Source organism: Octodon degus, unplaced genomic scaffold (assembly GCF_000260255.1).
Source record: "Octodon degus isolate 3935 unplaced genomic scaffold, OctDeg1.0 scaffold00003, whole genome shotgun sequence".
Lineage (NCBI taxonomy): Eukaryota > Metazoa > Chordata > Mammalia > Rodentia > Octodontidae > Octodon > Octodon degus.
The window spans coordinates 22,765,218-22,782,153 of NW_004524579.1; the positions used below are offsets into that span (position 1 = coordinate 22,765,218).

The 16,936-nt window shown below is 52.6% G+C and overlaps 1 protein-coding gene across 1 annotated transcript; it reads left to right on the plus strand.

Moving 5' to 3' along the window:
* The first annotated feature begins 258 nt into the window (after positions 1-258).
* On the plus strand, positions 259-13,858 carry Siglec15 (sialic acid binding Ig like lectin 15). The gene is made up of 6 exons (XM_023715704.1): positions 259-334; positions 8,858-8,917; positions 9,231-9,614; positions 10,368-10,760; positions 11,678-11,699; positions 13,724-13,858. Exons 1-6 carry the CDS (start codon positions 283-285, stop codon positions 13,848-13,850), a joined length of 1,038 nt encoding a protein of 345 aa, XP_023571472.1. The 5' UTR covers positions 259-282; the 3' UTR covers positions 13,851-13,858.
* The last annotated feature ends 3,078 nt before the right edge of the window (positions 13,859-16,936 follow it).

Below are 16,936 nucleotides of genomic sequence, written 5' to 3' on the forward strand. Positions count from 1 at the left end.
GCCCTGATTGGTTCCCATCTACTTCCCTGTCTCCTGCCCTGGAAAACCATCCCCAGTTCCCCTCTTAGTTTTCCACATGACTAAACTGCACGGGGCCCATCTAATCACGTCGCCAGCCACATGGCAGCTTGTCCCCAGTTCCGCCAGCTCACAGAGCCCAGTGGGGCCTGCAGACCCACGCACACCACCCAGTGCCATCTGCTTGCACCACACTCATGCAGAAAGGGCTCTCACAGGTGACCTGGCTGGGTGTGCAGCTGCTGGGTCTCCAGATGCTTCACCATGGAAGGGTCCTTCCGACTGCTGGCCTACTTGATCTGTGTCATCCTGATGGGTAAGTGTCTACTGTCCTCCCTGGCCCAGAATAGACAGAATCTTACCATGATCTCCTCTCAGACCTCAGCGGCTTGGTTTGCCTAGAGCTTCCAGACCTGGGTAGGAGAAGCTGTGTTTTAGAGAGACAGCCTGACACAAGCCAGAAGTTCAGTGTGGGCTTTGCCTGGGGTTTCTGGGCAACTGAAGCAGTGTCCTGACTTCCCAGGCCTCAGTGTCCCCACTGAACAAAAGCCACCTAGCCCACTCACTACTGAGAGGAAAAGAACTGCCTCAGAGGGTGAAGACGGAGTGATCCCTGAATCCCCTTGGCTGTGGCTGCCGTCCCAGTCCTTCGTCTTGACACTCACAACCCTGGGGACAAGATGAGAAAAGCACAGCTCTCTGGGAAGTGTTGGGACAGAGTGGAATGATTTCATGCTGCGAACTAGACTACTGATGGAAGCCACCCTGACCTCCCAGCAGGAGGTCTGAGGGGTGAGTGAGAATGCTAGGCAGGCTAACATAACAATGTCACTCCACTCAATAAATTTGTGCCCCTAGATACAGTGCTTTGCAAAGGGTGCAAAGGGAGGGGGACTACCTACATCTGAATCTCAGGAGGAGGCAGGCCCTTGGGCTCCATCTGAAACCTGCAGAATCAGAGGAGCACACAGGGGGCCCAGGGGGCTTCATTTCCAACCACCTTCTTAGGTGACTCTGGTGCCCAGCACAATTGAGGGTAATGGAGATACATGGCAATTTTCTTCAGCCCTGCTCAACAGGCCCAGCCTAGTCCAGCTGCCAATGTCGCTTCCATACTCAGCTCCTGGACTCTGCAACGGTGCCACCCTGTGCCTGGCCATCCAATGCTCCACCCTGGCATACTGATGTTGTAAGATGTCAGTCCTTGGGGGTCCTGTTTCCACACCCAGATGACAAACTCCCACACCTGAGGCTCCTGTTCCTCCCCCTTTAGCACTTAACACAGTGTGGAGTTTGTTTCTGTTCTGGTTTGCATGGTATACAGTTTGAACTAAGTGCTGAGTGCCGTGGTAACTCTCATAAACCTGTAGCCCTGTGCAAAAGGAACAATTCCTATCCCTAATGGTTTCCATAGTGTAGTAGTTACTATGTTTGCCTCACAGTTTCTATCCCTTCTTCACAGGTGAGGAAATGGCACACAGAGGCTCTGGGAGTATCATATGAATCCTTCTGTATGTGACTCTAACTCACACACACTGTCATTGTGCTGTGGTGGGGACCCAAATAAGGGAAGAGCTATCTTTTCCCAGGCTGACCTAACTCAGTCATCGCTCTAGGATGATTGAGGGCTGGGTCCCTCTCGGAGAGTGGGAGCTGGGAGAGGTGACCCTGCTCAGTGCTAAGGAGGCAGACAGGTGAGCTGTTAAGGACATGTGGGCTGCTGTCAGACACAGCTCTGAATCCTGGCTCTGCTGTTCACTAGCTGTGAGCCTGGACAGCTAATTCATGGTGTTGCAGGGCCCCTGTAGCTCCTGGTGCTCAGAAGCTGGACCATGAAATGTAGCTACATCCTGCAGAGATCACATTGCTTCAAAAGAAATGGGCTTCAGCGGTTTGGGCCAGAGTTGGCTTATCTTTCTCCTGCTGAAGGTCAGCTACTATGAATCAGTTAAAGACAAAAATACTTAGAGGAAGCATGAGCCAGCCACAAGTTCAAGAGCCAAAGATAAACCGCACACACGCTCTAGCTGTATGTGGCAATCGTGAGAGAGGCCAACAAACGCATGGGCTGGCTCCCTGAGGAGCCTGCCAGCCTCACACATCAGTGGCTGCTTTGTGGCTAAACCCCAAGACCCCAGAACCAGGGTGACCCAGGAATACCACTGCCTGAACCCTTATGGCTGCTGCTCACCTGCGAGCCTGCCCAGGTGGCCCAGCCAGAAGACAGAGGCTGCTGCCTGGGCAGGAGACGCTGAGGACCAGGCTCAGCCCCACTGCCATGTGCAAGTGCCCGAGGACCCTTGAGCAGGATATCCCCAACCTGGGCCCTGTCTACGTCTAGGAGTATGGTCCAAGGGAACGCCTTGATGACAGAGAAGTGGGAGGAATCCATCCTTGGAATTGTCCTTCCCCTGCCTTCGTCTCTCACTCTGGTGCCACCCACATCCAGCACCCTAACCCAGTGCTGGCAAACCTACGGCATGCGTGCCACACCCAGCTGTTTGCCATCATGCAAAGTTCTGAAAGATTCACTATCAGTGTATCCCCGGAGGCCCCACACACAGTCTCCCTTGCCTTTCCCTCTGCCCCTTCTCCCTAGATCTGGCATTAAAATGACAGAGAGGCAGGCAGTGTGGGGAGGAGGTCTGATCACTGGAGAGGCTGTGCCGGTTGCATTTACTCTCCAGCACCACCTACCAGCAAGGGCAGGGTCTTCAACCCAGTTTTAAGGGAGCCACAGTGACTTTGCTGGGGCGCCACCCCTAGGATATGAACAAGAATCGTCATCTGAAGGCACTTCTGGCTCCTCAAGCTGCCTACATGCAGAAGAGCTATGGGACAAAGCTTGCTACTGAGAGCTATTTACTTTACCAACTCTGAACCACAAAGAGAAATAAGCCAAGATAGCAAGACAAATGGCAGCAGTGCCCAAGGCCCTGGGGCTGTTTGTGTGGGATGTGGGGAAAGGTCAGGGAGAAGTTGGCAGCTGTGTAGGGCCCAGGGAAACAGGAAGGCTTGGTGTGTGGAACTCTTTTGCTCCCTGAGGCTGTTGGGAGTGTGTTTGCTGGGCTGAGGAAGAGAGGAGAAAAGAAGCCAGGCAGAAGATCAATGCCCTGTGGTGGGCACTGACCCCAGGACAATGGGAGCCTGGGCTCAGAAACAGGTCAGGTGAACAGGTCACCGCCACAACCCATAGCAGGAGGAATGGGGCTAAAGGGAGGCAGGCAGACCCTGAAGGAGTGGAGACCAGCCAGCCTTTCCTCACATTCTCTCACACTGACACTTCTAGAGCTTTCTGGATCTGGTTCACACTGAGGGATGGAATACCTGTCTTCTCTCTTTGCTCTCTCCTTACCTTTCCAGTCTGCATTCTGTTGACCTGTCCTGGCCACCTGTAAACCCACAGGAAGATCTTGGGAGCCAATGCAGGGGCAAGAGGAACCCCAGAGCCATTTGGGAAGGTTTGGTAACCAGGATAAACATGGCATCCTACCAAAGCACCCTTTCCTGACCCTCCAAGAAACAGGTGCATCTTTCCCTGTGCCACAGTGCCTGTTGCCCAGCACTGAAGCCACTTCCCAATGATACCCTGGTTAGCATGCCCAGGGGGCCTCTGGGAGGGGAACCTCATTCAGTATCTGGGCTTGTTAGATTGGCTGCCTCTCAACTGGAAGTGTCAGGCCTGGGGCTGGGGGAGGGGACAGAAGCACATCAAGACTCTGGTGGTTCTAAGTACCATGGTGCCACCCCTCTTGAAGGTACAGTGAGTCCATGATGATGGCCCATTTGGTGGCATCTCTTCCCCCGCCTTAAAATTCATCACTTGTTCCTTCCAGAAAAGTGGGAGGCCCGCCCCAGTGGACCTAGTTCCTCTTAATATGCCATTCTGTGAAGGCACCCTATGCTCACTGTCCCACTGTGACCCCCATGGAGTTCATCTGTCTGTGGAGCCTTGGGATGTTCTTTAATCCCAATAATTATGAAATACATCAAAAGATTCACACAAAGTAGCTATGTGTGGTGACACACATCTGTAATCCCAGCACTTGAAGGCTGAGGCAGGAGGATCACCATGAGTATGGGGCCAGCCTAAGCAACATACTGAGTTCAAGGCCAGCCTGAACTACATAAGGAGACCCTGTCTCAAAAAAAACAAAATGCACAGAAAGTATCTGTCTGCTGTCTGCCATGAAACTGATAAGCAGCTTCCTTTGGAATCAACATCCCACAGGGGTTCCAAAACCCTTGGCCACCTGTGGCCAAAACCAGTGATTCTACTCCCCACCTACACTCTGCAGCTCTGTCTTTTTTTATAAATTTCCTTTGAGAGGGCCAGCCAGATAGCTCAGGGGGCTAAAGTACCTGCTTAGGAAGAGAACAGCAGCGGGGGTTTGATCCCTATCATACCAAGCCGGCCCTGCCCCGGGGGTGCGCTGAGACAGCAACTAAGACTGGGTATGGTGGCATGTGCCTGTAATCCCAGCACTTGGGAGGCTGAAAACAGGATAATCACTGTGAGTTCGATCTACATAGTGAGACCCTATAGACCCTGTACTAAACACATTTTTTAAAAAATCCTTTGAGATGAATTTTTGCTGTATAGTCCAAGCTGGCCTTGAGCTCACCTATGTAGCTCAGGTTGGTCTTGAACTCTCAATGCTTAGTTGCCTGAGTGTTGGAACTACTGTTGTGCACCACAACTGGCTCAGCCTGTCCTTTCTCCATGAGTTCTCTCTCACTGTGGTGACTCTGTTGCAGGGTTTGGGGCATCAGATCAACTTCTCCCTAATGTCATGAGTAAGGCCTGTCATTTAGGAGCTGATGCAGATGCTCCATTCCCATTTAGGTCACCAGGAGGGGGCCAAAAGCTACCGTACTTTAGTGCTTTAGTGATTGGCTCTGAAGAGCGGTCAAGATGGTACATCTTTGCCAATGGCTGCATTTTCCAGCTAGCTAGTGTCTTACTTTTAAGTACTCAAAAGGCTTTACTTTAGCTAGTCATAGAACATTCTATGTTTTTCCATGTTTATCCAAATTTGGTTTTCGGACATAGAGTTTTGGACTCAAAAGTCACTTCAGAAAACATCTAACAACATCACTCTATTGGTGAGCCTGCTGAGGACAGAGAGTTATGGGGGCTTCCTGAGGCCCCAAAGTCCAACTTGAGAGCCAGGGCACCCCCCAGACCCAGCATGCTAGCCACAGGGTACCACACTGAACAGAACGCCTCTTGTGACATCAACTTTGGTGGCAGCTCAGGCTGTCACTGTGCACACCTGTCCCAACAGCCTACTGCATGTCAGGTGATTTGGGGCTGCCTGGGTTCTGTCCTTCTCTGAATGGTCCTCTGACCCTGTACTTTTGTCATTTTTGCTCTGAGCCACCATTACATTATTTTTACTGAACTCTCAAGTGATTCTCCTGTTACTTCTTCTTGCTGCCTTCAGTAGGCCTACAGACAGAAACCACTTTCCAGTTTTCCTATGGTTATTACTAGGATAGAAAGCTAAATACACTGTTAGAAATATGTAAAAATTAAAAACAGCAGCTGGGCATGGTGGTCTATATAATAATCCTAGCTACTCAGGAACACAAGGCAAGAGAATTACAAATTCAAGCCCAGAAAAAAAAAAAATCAAGCAGGGACTGCAGAGACAGCTTGGTGGTCTAAGCACCTGCCTGGCAAGTGCAAGGACCAGGGTTTGATCCTTAGTACCACATGGAGTGGCATCCCCAGCCTAGCTACCTACTTAAACCAGACATGATGACTCATGCCTGTAATCCCAGCACTGGGGAGGCTGAGAGGGTCACTACAAGTCCGAGCTACATAGTGAGACCCTGTACCAAAAAAAAAGCAGTGGCAGAGCACTGCTCAGACTGTCATCTACTGAGGGGAGCATGGTCCCTGGGGCTGTATCAACAGTAAACTCTCAAGAAACATCTATAAAGTAATAAGTAAATGATTAATTTCCAGGTGAGCTAAGGACAAGAACTGGGCTGTTTTGCTTCAACTAGTTTAAAATACCCTATGCAACAGCCAAGGACTTGGTGTAGGAGTTTGTGAGCCCCGCAGGGCCATTCCCCTGGCCATCTCGTCCCCGCAGGTTAGGAGTTACCTATCCCTCTGCGCAGTCATTGGACCAGTGCGGGAAAGGCCCTGCGAGGAGCAGGTGCTATGCACAGGAATAGCGGGGTGATCTGCCTCTGAAGTTCCTGCAGCCCTCTGTCCTGAGAAGAGGCTGATGGTGGCTCCCCACTTCACAGCAGAGGAGCCTGAGACCTGCCATCTCAGATTTGCCTGCAGATCACCCAGGGCATGAAGGAGCCTGGGCAGCGCCAGGCATAGACGCAGTGCTCGATGAAAGCATGCCCTGTGATGAGAGAGTCCCCTAAGCCCTCTGTGCCAAAGTGGGCAGGCTTTGTGTCTCCTGTTGGCCCCTGGAGGCTGAGACACATGAGGCAGATGAGTTAGGGACCCTGCAGTAAGAGACCATGGTTCCAATTCAGGCATCATCCCTGGTCTGTCTCAGTAGACAGGCAGGAGCTGCCAGAGGCAATGCTAAATATCACCCACCGGATGCTAGGAAGCTTGGGCCTCTGCCAAAGCAAATGCCTTTGTTCCCTGGACAATTCTCACCCTCAGCTCACCTTAAGTTACCTGGGCGGGCTCATCCAAAGGTCTCCGTGTAAGAAGGAGTCCAGTGCCCGCCTCTGTGCACCCCATTCAGCAGGCAAACAGGAAATCCACACCTCTGTTTCACAGATCTGCCAATCCCTGCCTGCCTGGTGTCTGCACACCTCTCTCCACTCACCCCACCCTCCCCTGCCAGCCTGACCCCTCCCTTCTGCTGTCTCACAGCAATACAGCTCAGCATCAGTTACTAGGAGGCAGACACGGTGCCAGGCAACAGACAGCCTCTGCCCTAAGAGCTTTAGGTGAGATGCACAGACAGGCAGTGCCCAGATTTGGGAGTGCTTATGCCAGCCCTGGTGGGAACAGTGGAGGGATGCCAGAGCCAGGTTTGGCACTCATGAAAGTCCTCCTCCTATAGGGACAACTCATCAGAAGACTGAGAATGAAGAAGCTGGTTAGCGAAAGGGGCCAGGAACCATATTCAGACAGAACAATATTGCTCACATCCATCACTAGGGCACCTGGCAGACAGCAGTGCACGGATGTGTTCACAGAGCTGTCTGCCTCTCTGAGCTGTGGGCTCCAGCAGGCTGATAAGGTGTCCTGTTCACCTTTGTCCCTGCAGCCCTTAGCCTGGTCCCTGGTGTGGAGTGGGAAAGTGCCCAACAAATATTAAGTAATGAACACACAGCAAACATGGGGAATCAGTGCCTGGCTTTGTGATACGTGCAGGATGCAAGAACAGGGGAGCCGAGGCCGCAGAGAGTGGGAAGTGGCAGGGAAACTGAGGCAGAATATGAACCTTCAGATTGGACAGACACTTTCGGTAGCTAGGTACACTGATCAAACTGGCACAACCTTCAGACAGGGTTTCTCAAATATGGCACAAGCCTCTTCGTTAATAACTGAACACACAAGTTCTTACTAGGGATAGATGTCAAGTCCTCCACTTGAGTTCAAAAACATAATTCTACTTTTCCAGAACAAAAGAGATTAGCCCTAAAAACAGATTGCTATGAAAACAGAACTGGTGGTTTTACCAGATGGCAGGCCGGAGGGGTACCCATAGTGGGATTTTACTGGAGGCACAGCCCTCACCGTGTGGGCAGCTCTGTGGAACTCATGCCTCTCTGCAGGTGCAGCACCCCTAGAGTCACCTGAAGCCACCTGGGTCAGGACAGTACACTGAAAGAGAGGAGGGGGGTGGCAAATGAGGTGTGATTTCTCCACCAGAAAATGGAAGGTGTAATGAAGGTGCTCAGGAGAGCCATCATGCAGTCATGCGAGGCTCACCACAGGAAGAAGATCTGCATGCTTCGTCCAACAACAGCAGTCCTGTGGGCGTCCACAGCCACGGGTTCTGGGCAGGCCAAACGTGCAGACAGTCTGCGGACCTGGGCCGAGGGTGTTCCTGCCCGAGGAGTGAATCGGGCTACATTGCCTCATGGAACAAAAAGTACTGGGTTTGGACTCAGAAAACCTGGTCCTTTCCTACTTTCTCTACCTGCATGAACCCAGGCCTTCATTTCCTTATCTATAACAATATCTACCTTGTCTTTCTCCCTGGGGTGCTCAGAAGGCCACACAACATGGTGTACAGGAAAGACTTGTGTAACTGCAGTGTGTGTAGAGTTATACCCTCCAAAGAGCTCTGTCATGCCCTGCCCCACCCAAGGCCCCGGCAGCAGCCTCCCATGTGGAGGTACCACCACTGGCCTGACCCACCTCTAAAGCAGCCATAGCATGGGGTCCTGTGGCTTGAAGCCCTTGGAATGAGTTGTAGGCAGAGCTCAGCCTCCAGACCTGTTCTCAACGTTTTGGGGTGGTTCATAGGGATGAGGAAGGGGAAACTGAGTCCACACAACAAGGAGGCAGCCCAGTGGCCTAGGGCTCTTCTCTCTCAACTCCCTGCTTGGGATGTCAGCCAAGGCTGTCTACTTGGGTTGACTAGGATTGGGAAAAAATCTCATTCATCAACTCAAAATATTAGCTTTAAAACATTGTCCCTGACCTCAGCGTCCCCTCTGTAAGTGGGAAAGTTCTTGACCTCAAACAAACCCAAGGTTTCCCGCAGGTGGTGAAATGAGGTAGTCTGTATTTGAACCAAAGTTTTGCCTCAGCCTAGCTGTGTGACCTTAGACAATTACTCAAATTCCCCGTTCCTCAGTTTAACATGTAACCGAGGATAACTATGCTTACCTCTAGGATCACTTGTAAGAACTAAAAGAGACACTACTGAGAATTTGCTCAACACAGAGGTGCACAGTAAGTGACTTTATTACCATCTTCTTGGGAATCTTGAGATTGCTGTAGCCGCAGATTATCAGGGGTTTTCCATGGCAGCGATGAGGTGAGGGAACGCTAAAGGGAAGACGGTGGGCCCCTGGGACTGTGGATGAGGCCAAATTCCCCAGTGGGGCCAAGAGGGAGAAAGATCCGGGGACCAACCCTTCCCCTCATGGGAGTACAGGGGAGCGGAGATTCTTCTCAAGTGAGGAATTAGGGTTCTGGACATAGGATTGTCCTGAGCCTGGTGTTTCCAGACACCCTCCCAGGCCTGATGCCCGCCCTCCCGCAGGCGCCCCGGCGCAGCGCTGGTCTATGCAGCTGCCCACCGAGGTGAGCGCGGAGGCCGGCGAGGCGGCAGTGCTGCCCTGCACCTTCACGCACCCGCACCGCCACTACGCGGGGCCGCTGACGGCCATCTGGCGCGCGGGGGCGCCCTACGCCGGCCCGCAGGTGTTCCGGTGCTCAGCAGCGCGCGGCAGCGAACTCTGCCAGACCGCACTGAGCTTGCACGGCCGCTTCCGCCTGCTGGGTAATCCGCGCCGCAATGATCTGTCGCTGCGCGTCGAGCGCCTCGCCCTGGCCGACAACGGCCGCTACTTCTGCCGCGTCGAGTTCGCCGGCGACATCCACGACCGCTACGAGAGCCGCCACGGCGTCCGGCTGCGCGTGACCGGTGAGGCGGGCCGGGCCTAACCTCTCCCGCCTTCAGGGTGCCAGTACAGCGGGCTGAGCCGGCGCCAGGGGCCGTGCCGCCTCCGCGATAGGAACTGCACAAGAACGACCCCCTCTCCGCTCCCCCAGGGCTCTCTAACCTAACCTTGGCCACGGAAAGAGCTGGGCTGGTCCGGGGGTAGGCGCTGCGACGACGCAGCCATAGACCATGGTTGACCCAGTAGCTCGCAGGCCAACATGAGGGTAAACAGAGTGAACGACCACCGAATGTGAGCAACGCGCCAGTGTTGTGTGCCGTCCCCGGAAGGGTGCACAGGACGAAGATCCTGGAGCCAGGGTCCCAGGACCTTAAGGCAATGGCCCAGCTCTGCAACATGACAATGACCCTTTAACGAGCTTCTGCTATGGGGTCAGGCCCTACTCCAAGCGCCCCATTAGGTTAACTTGCCAAGTTCTCTCCACAATCCCATAGGGTAAGGGCTGTTGTGATTTCCATTTTAAACGTGGAGAAACTGAGGCATAAAGAGGTGGAATGGCTTGCCCAAAGCCACACTTGTTTGGAGAGCCAGGCAGCCTGGCACCCAGACGCTCACGGCCTCCTCTCTGAGCCCCCTCCCACTCCTGTGAAGCGCACGAGAGGGAGCCCCCTGCCTTTGCCTGCTGCTCACACTCTGCGCCCGGCTTTCTCACCCTCCCCTGCCTTGGCCGCTGCCCAGTGACTGACACCCCCCCCCCACACTCCTTTTCCCAGCAGCCGCGCCACGGATCGTCAATGTCTCCGTGGTGCCTGGCCCGGCACACGCCTTCCGCGCCCTCTGCACAGCTGAAGGGGAGCCACCGCCCGATCTCACCTGGTCCGGCCCGGCGCTGGGCCATAGTTTGGCCTCCCTCCGGGGCCAAGGTCACGGCCACCAGGTGACCGCCGAGCTGCCCGCGCTCACCCGCGACGGCCGCTACACGTGCACGGCCACCAACAGTCTGGGCCGCGCAGAGGCCAGCGTCTACTTGTTCCGCTTCCACGGCTCCAGCGGGGCCTCTGCGCTGGCGCTTCTGCTTGGCACGCTGGGCCTCAAGGCGCTCCTGCTGCTCGGTGCACTGGCCGCGGGCGCTGCCCGCCGCCGCCTAGGTGCGTGCCCCTTGAACCTGCGTGGGTACGAGAGGCGGGCGGGCGGGGTTCTCCCCTCAGGTAAGGCCATGTAGCTGACCACGCATCTAGCATGATGGATCAGAGCATCCTTTTGCATCCATACTCAAGTTCTCTCTGAGCAGGGAATCAGCCCAGGCTCTGAAGCAAGCCCTTTTGCTCTATGAAAGTGCGCTGCACTGCTCTCAGGCTTTCCCCACTGCCAGCAGTATCTTAGGCTGGGTTCCCTGCCCTCCAAAAGGAGGTTGAGTTAGCAGATCATGGCAGCAAGCTGTGAGAAGGGAACTCTCTAGGCCCCCAGAAACTGTAGATGGCAGACAATGGTGTGATATTCTAGTGGGAGGAGAGGGAAGGTCTTACACAGTACTGGAGCCAGTACACATGAACTGGGACCCAAGGAGCCAGTGGTGCACCTGGCAGAAAGCACAGTATGGGCACAAGTGTGACAGCTAGAGCCCAAAGGGTGTCCTCAGAGAGCTGCCCCACACTTTGGTCACACATCGGAAGTTTGCTATGTGTCTCGAAGAGGGAAGGACTTCCTGGAGTGTCCAGTCCTCTTGGGTCATAGCACTAGCCTCAAACTCTCCAGCGATGAAATCCAGAATTTGTCATGGTGGTCATGACTGCCACCCTTACTTTGGCCACCCTGGCCTTCTTGCTGGTTCTTCAAACTGACCAAGCATTTGTGCTTGAGAGTCTTCAGAAAGGTGGTGTTGACCCCACCTCTGTGCTTGTTAACCTCTAGTAAAGTTTCAGGTGGAGACCTTAGTGTCACTTCTTCAGATCCTGCTGGTTTCAGTCTGTTACAGGCTTCCCAGAGGCCCTTTTTCACGGAGGGGTGGGCAGTGGCAGTAGGTGTGTAGGTTGGAGACTGCAATGCAAACTTGTTCCTCTCTCTGTCCCTCACACAGAGCTCCCAGCCACCCAGGACACCCATCCTCGGTAAGTGCTCTAACTGCCTCACCCAACTCACGTGTACCTAGTCCTATCAGCTAGGGAAGGGATACAGGCTTCACACAACTGGTGGCATAAGGAGAAAGAAAAGGCACAGGGCAGAGCCAGGGGCTTCCTGCCATAGCAGACCCCCTGCAGTGCAGCACCCCCTTCCCGGACAGACAGGCCACACTGACCACTTGTTCACTTACACTACCCATGCTTGGGGCCTGCTATTTGTGGGCCCCTCTTAGATATTAATTATCTAAGAGATAATTCTGAGACTGATACCTTCTTGCTTCCAGGATATGTCTTCTCCTTTGTCTTCTTTTCCTCCTCCCCCTCCTCCTTCTCCTTGCGTCTTCCTCCTCCTCCTCCTCCTTTTCTTCTTTCTTCTTCTTCTTTCTCCTCCTCCTCCCCCTCCTCCTCCTTGCGCCTTCCTCCTCCTCCTCTTCTTCTTTCTTCTTCTTCTCTTTCTCCTCTTCCTCCCCCTCCTCCTCCTTCTCTTCCTCCTTTTTCTCCTCCTTCCTCCTCCTCCTCCTTTGCCACAAGAGCTCAGTCTTTAGTGCAGGCTTGCTTGCCTTGAACTTGCTTATGTAGCCATGCTTGACTTGAACTCACAGCGATCCTCCTACTCCTCCTCCCAAGTGCTGGGTTTATTGGCACACACCACTATGCCCTGCCTGGGTGTTTCTTCTTGTCCAGTATTCTAGAACAACCAGTCTTTCACAGAAGCCACCATGGGGACACACATTCTCTCAGGCACTGCTAAAATCTTCCCAAAGTCTCATCACAGGTTCCAAGGGCCTTTCTTTGATGAGGGTCCTGTGGACCCCAGCCAAAAAGCCATTGACCGGAGAGAAGGCCAATGCCATGCTACAAGAAACCAGCTCTGGACCCTGGGTGCTCTGTGTCTGACTCTCACCTTTTAGGGCCTATTAGATGAGCCCTGCTTTCTCTCCAGCTTGAGCATCTCTTGCAGTCTCCATAACTTGCCACATGTCCCTTTTCTGTGTAATCTATTATCACACCAAGGCCCCTGAACCAGAAAGCTATTTTTAGGCATTTAAAGGTTTTTCATTACTTTCAATGTAGCAGGCATTGGTTTGGATACCTAAGAGACAGAAAAAGCCCTGAACTCGCTTTCCAGTGAGAAATATAATAAACAGAAAAAAGTGTCATCTTAGATTGTAAAACAAGAGATGTGAAGAAAGTGATGAAACAGTCCCAGGGGACAGGGTGACCACTGGGCTGTGGCTGCATTAGAGCAGGATGTTCTCTCTGAGGACATGGCATGGGGGGCCTGAAGCTCGAGGTTGGGCCTGGGGTGGCAGAGTCTAAGAAGGGAAGAGAAGAAAGGAAGTAGATGCATTGGAGGGAGTCGGGTGTGGCCAGAGCTTGCAGCTGGGGGCAGGCGCCCATTCTGAGGGTGACAGGAAGCCACTGGGTGCTTTAAGCAAGTGAGCAGCCCCACCTGGACAAGAGGATCTGGGGAATGTGGGTGGCTGTAGGTAGGGCTGTTTGGGCAAAGGTATCAGTGGTTGGGGTGGGAAGGCAGGCAGGGGGGCTGACCCATGGGCAAAGTGGGCAGCTTGTGCAGAGGGAAGGAGCCAGGATGCCCCAGGGTAGAGGTTGGGCCCAGGGGTTACCTACTGGGATGATGAGGGGAGAAAGGAGAGTGTGGGGTGAGAGATCATGGAGGAAGGTAGACGTGGAAGACTGAAGTGTCTTTTAGTATGTCCCAGACAGAAATCTGGAAAGCAGCCAGGCCCAGAGATCTGGTTCTGGAGGTCAGGGACATGGAGTTAGGTTGTGAAGCCTCTGAAAAAATCACTTCCAGAAAAGACTCTGTGGTACAGGATGCTGTCACCTACAGCAACTCCTGCCTCTAACATTGTTAGTCCCCAAGCCCTCCCGGTTCTGGCCCTATTGTGCCCTACTTAGTGTCCTCTCTGCCTTTTGCTATGTAAAGTTTAGGAAATCAGAGGCCTCCCCCCACATGGGTTGGTTAGCTAGCTCTCTCCTGTCTGCAGGCCCCAGGCTCAGGAATCCAGTTATGAAAATCTGGGCCAGATGAACTCCCGGAGCCCACAGTCCACCACATGGTCCCCACGAGGAGCTACTCAGACACCAGCATCCACTTGTGCACCGTCAAAGTGAAGGCCAGAGCAAGGTGTGGCTGGTGTGGCCCTGCCTGCTCCCAGGCACCTTGGCACCATGCATCTCAGTGATCAGCAGTCAGGAACCAGATCTCAGAAGTTCACCTGGCCTACCTGGACTTCTGTCTTACAGCCTCCATGATATTCATGCTAGTGAGGCCAGCATTCTGCAAGTGTGTGTGTGTGTGTGTGTTCACGCGTGTATGTGCATGCATGCACACATGCATGCCTCTTCTGGTCAGCTCTCCTGTCACTGGGATAAAACACCTGCATACACAAGTTAAAAGAGGAGAGGGATATTTGGCTCAGTTTCAGCAGTTTCAGTCCAGAGTCAGCTTCAGCAGCTTCAAGGGAGAAACATCGTGGCAGAAGGGAGTGGTAGAGCAAAGCTGCTTACCCCAAGTAGGGTGGGGAGGAGGACCAGTGAGAGACTCGCCCTCCAGAGCCCTCGCAGACCTGCCTTCAGCTGGGCCCACCTCCTGACAGCACCTTCATCTGTGAACATCGATGGGTGAGTCAGTGATGAATACAGTAACACCATGATCCAATCACCTTTCCTAGAATCTTATAACCCAGCCACGTTGCCCACCCCAGCAGTCACAGGGCTCTTGTGTGTCTCAGCATGAAACTTCTGGGCAGCTTCCCTCATTCTTTTTTTCCTAGGATGCTGTAGTAAAGCAGACTATAAACTAATCATAGGACCTGGGGATCCAGGCTCCATCCTGCTCTACCAAGTTGCTATGTGAAACTGCAATAACTTTTTCACCTCTCTGGGTCTCAGTTCATCCACATTGATCATGGGCAGTGATAATGTTCCTCTTTCACTGGTAGGTCTATCAAGATCTGAGGAAATAACAGAAGTGACAGGGTTTTTGTAGTGTTTAAGGTTGTCTCAGATTTGGGCCTTTGGACATGCAGTTTTTGGATGTTGGCAGTCATACCATGCTAATGAGGAATAAAGCCTTCTGAAGACGACGCAAAATGAGGTCTAAGGAACATCAAACCCTGGAGACTTGGAAGCAGGCAGAGGCCTCAGCCCACCTCTTACTGACTCAGATGCTTTACACTGTCTTGAGCTGGACCTCCAGGAAAAGGAACCAAAGACCCGTTATCTCAAAGCATCTGGAAGTTTCTGTCTCAAGGACTGAAAGCTGGGAGACTTGAGGGAAGCTGGGGGACCCAGGGAATAAAACAGCTATAATCTCGCTATGGTCCATATCCTCCCTGCATGTGTAGCCTGTAAACGCACTGGCACGTTCACCATGTGCCAAGTGCAATATGTCTAACTTTATGGGGTGCTGTACTCCCTTTCAGGTATCAGTGTGAATATACTGGTCCTACTAGAGAGGGGAGAGGCATTCTTGGGAGCCAGGTAAGCTGACAAGAGGAAGGTCCACAAGACAGCAGACCAAAAACGCCGTGTTGCCTTTCTGGGGAGATGCTCTGAAGGTTGAGAAGGTCACTGGCTTCCCTCTTCACCACAGACTTTGCTGGGCAAGAGGGCAAGGGCAGCTCATTATTGGGATCCAACCAGCAGGCTGCCAGAGTGGTTGAGGCCATGGAAGTTGACATCTGTACCTTCTAACAGAGGCATACATTTGAGTACTTTCATGGGGAGTACTGTATCATCAGGGAAGTAGTTGGGGATACAGAAGTGTGTTGGACTATTGCACTATTGCTCGGCCTTTAAAGCCAGTTTCACAAGAAAAAAAAGTATATATATATATATATATAATGAATTATTGCTTATGGTCTGCTATGTGCTAAGAATTGGGTAAAGTGTCTAAGGCTATAAAAATGAAGGCATAGCCTGTATCAGTTGGGGTGGGCTAGATTGTGCTTCTATAACAAACCCCCAAATCAGCAGCTGACACAATGAGTTTATTTCTTGCCAATGATACAGGCCCGTCACAGACTGGCATGGAAGCTTTACACATTGTCACTCAGGGACCCAGGACCCAGAATCCATCATCTCTTTTGTTGTAGACTGTGGGCAGAATCCTCTAGAGAGTGCTGGGTGTGAATGCCTGCTACTCAAGAAGCCAGGGCAAGAAGATTCCAAGTTTGAGGACTGCCCGGGAAATTTACTAAGACCTTGTCTTGAAAATTACTGATAGAAAAGGTTGGTGATATAGCTCAATGGTAGAATGTCCCTGGGTTTGATCTTCAGTCACACACACACACACACACACACACTCCCCCAGAGGACTTCCCACAGGTGGTGATAGCTTGGACCTAGCCATATGTCCTGTTCACTCAGAAGAGACTGGACAGGGTAACTCCATGTGGTATTCCGAAGGGAAACACAAGGGACATTTGGGAACAGCACTGGTGGCTCCACAGTGACATGGTAAATGGAAAACTGTGTATGGGAAGAGGTATCTGGGGAGCACATGTGAGGAATAACTTCCTGTCATGGGGAGGCTTCCTGGAAGAAGGTACATGGAGTACATATCAGCTATGCAAACAGAGGCCAAGTGGAGAGCTGGGCTTGGGGGATAAGAAAGAAAGGCATTCTAAGCAAAGGGACAATAGGGGCAAAGAGCAAAGGGATCAGAAAGAGCATGGCCAGAAGCGGCCAGAGCAGGAGGACAGAGGCAGGGTGTGGCCAGAGCTGGAGTCACAGTGCACCCTATGCTGGGTGCAGGGTGCTGCCAGGGTGCATGTGCTACTTAGCAGGCTTCTTTCACCAAGCAACCATTACCTTCTTCAGAGCCAGGATGCTCTGCGCTGGGCCCGGGGCTCTTGGAGCAGTGTCTCTGAGTTCTGAGAGGCACCTAGCCAAGAATCTCTGGGGAACTTCTCCATATGCCCATTCCCAGCCTTATCCAGACCTACTGGACCACAAACTTGAAGAGGCTAGAATGCTAAGCAAGTTCTTTAGGAGACTTTGCCTTAACTTTTATTACAATCATTTCTTAAACACACTCTAAAAAAGTTGAAAAGGATGATCACCCAAGTGCCTAGCACCTCCATTCACCATTCCTTACCACACGCTCTGTGTGTGTGTGTGTGTGTGTGTGTGTGTGTGTGTGTGTGTGTGTATGTTCATGATTTATAATGTCTGACACTGCAATACTTCACCCC

Bases quoted from the DNA above. Each gene is read 5' to 3' on its own strand.
- Siglec15 (XM_023715704.1), top strand. From the start codon at position 283: ATGGAAGGGTCCTTCCGACTGCTGGCCTACTTGATCTGTGTCATCCTG. The intron at 10,761-11,677 runs GTGGGTACGAGA...CAGAGCTCCCAG, and splicing joins TGCGTGCCCCTTGAACCTGC to CCACCCAGGACACCCATCCT. The intron at 11,700-13,723 runs GTAAGTGCTCTA...TCCTGTCTGCAG, and splicing joins ACCCAGGACACCCATCCTCG to GCCCCAGGCTCAGGAATCCA.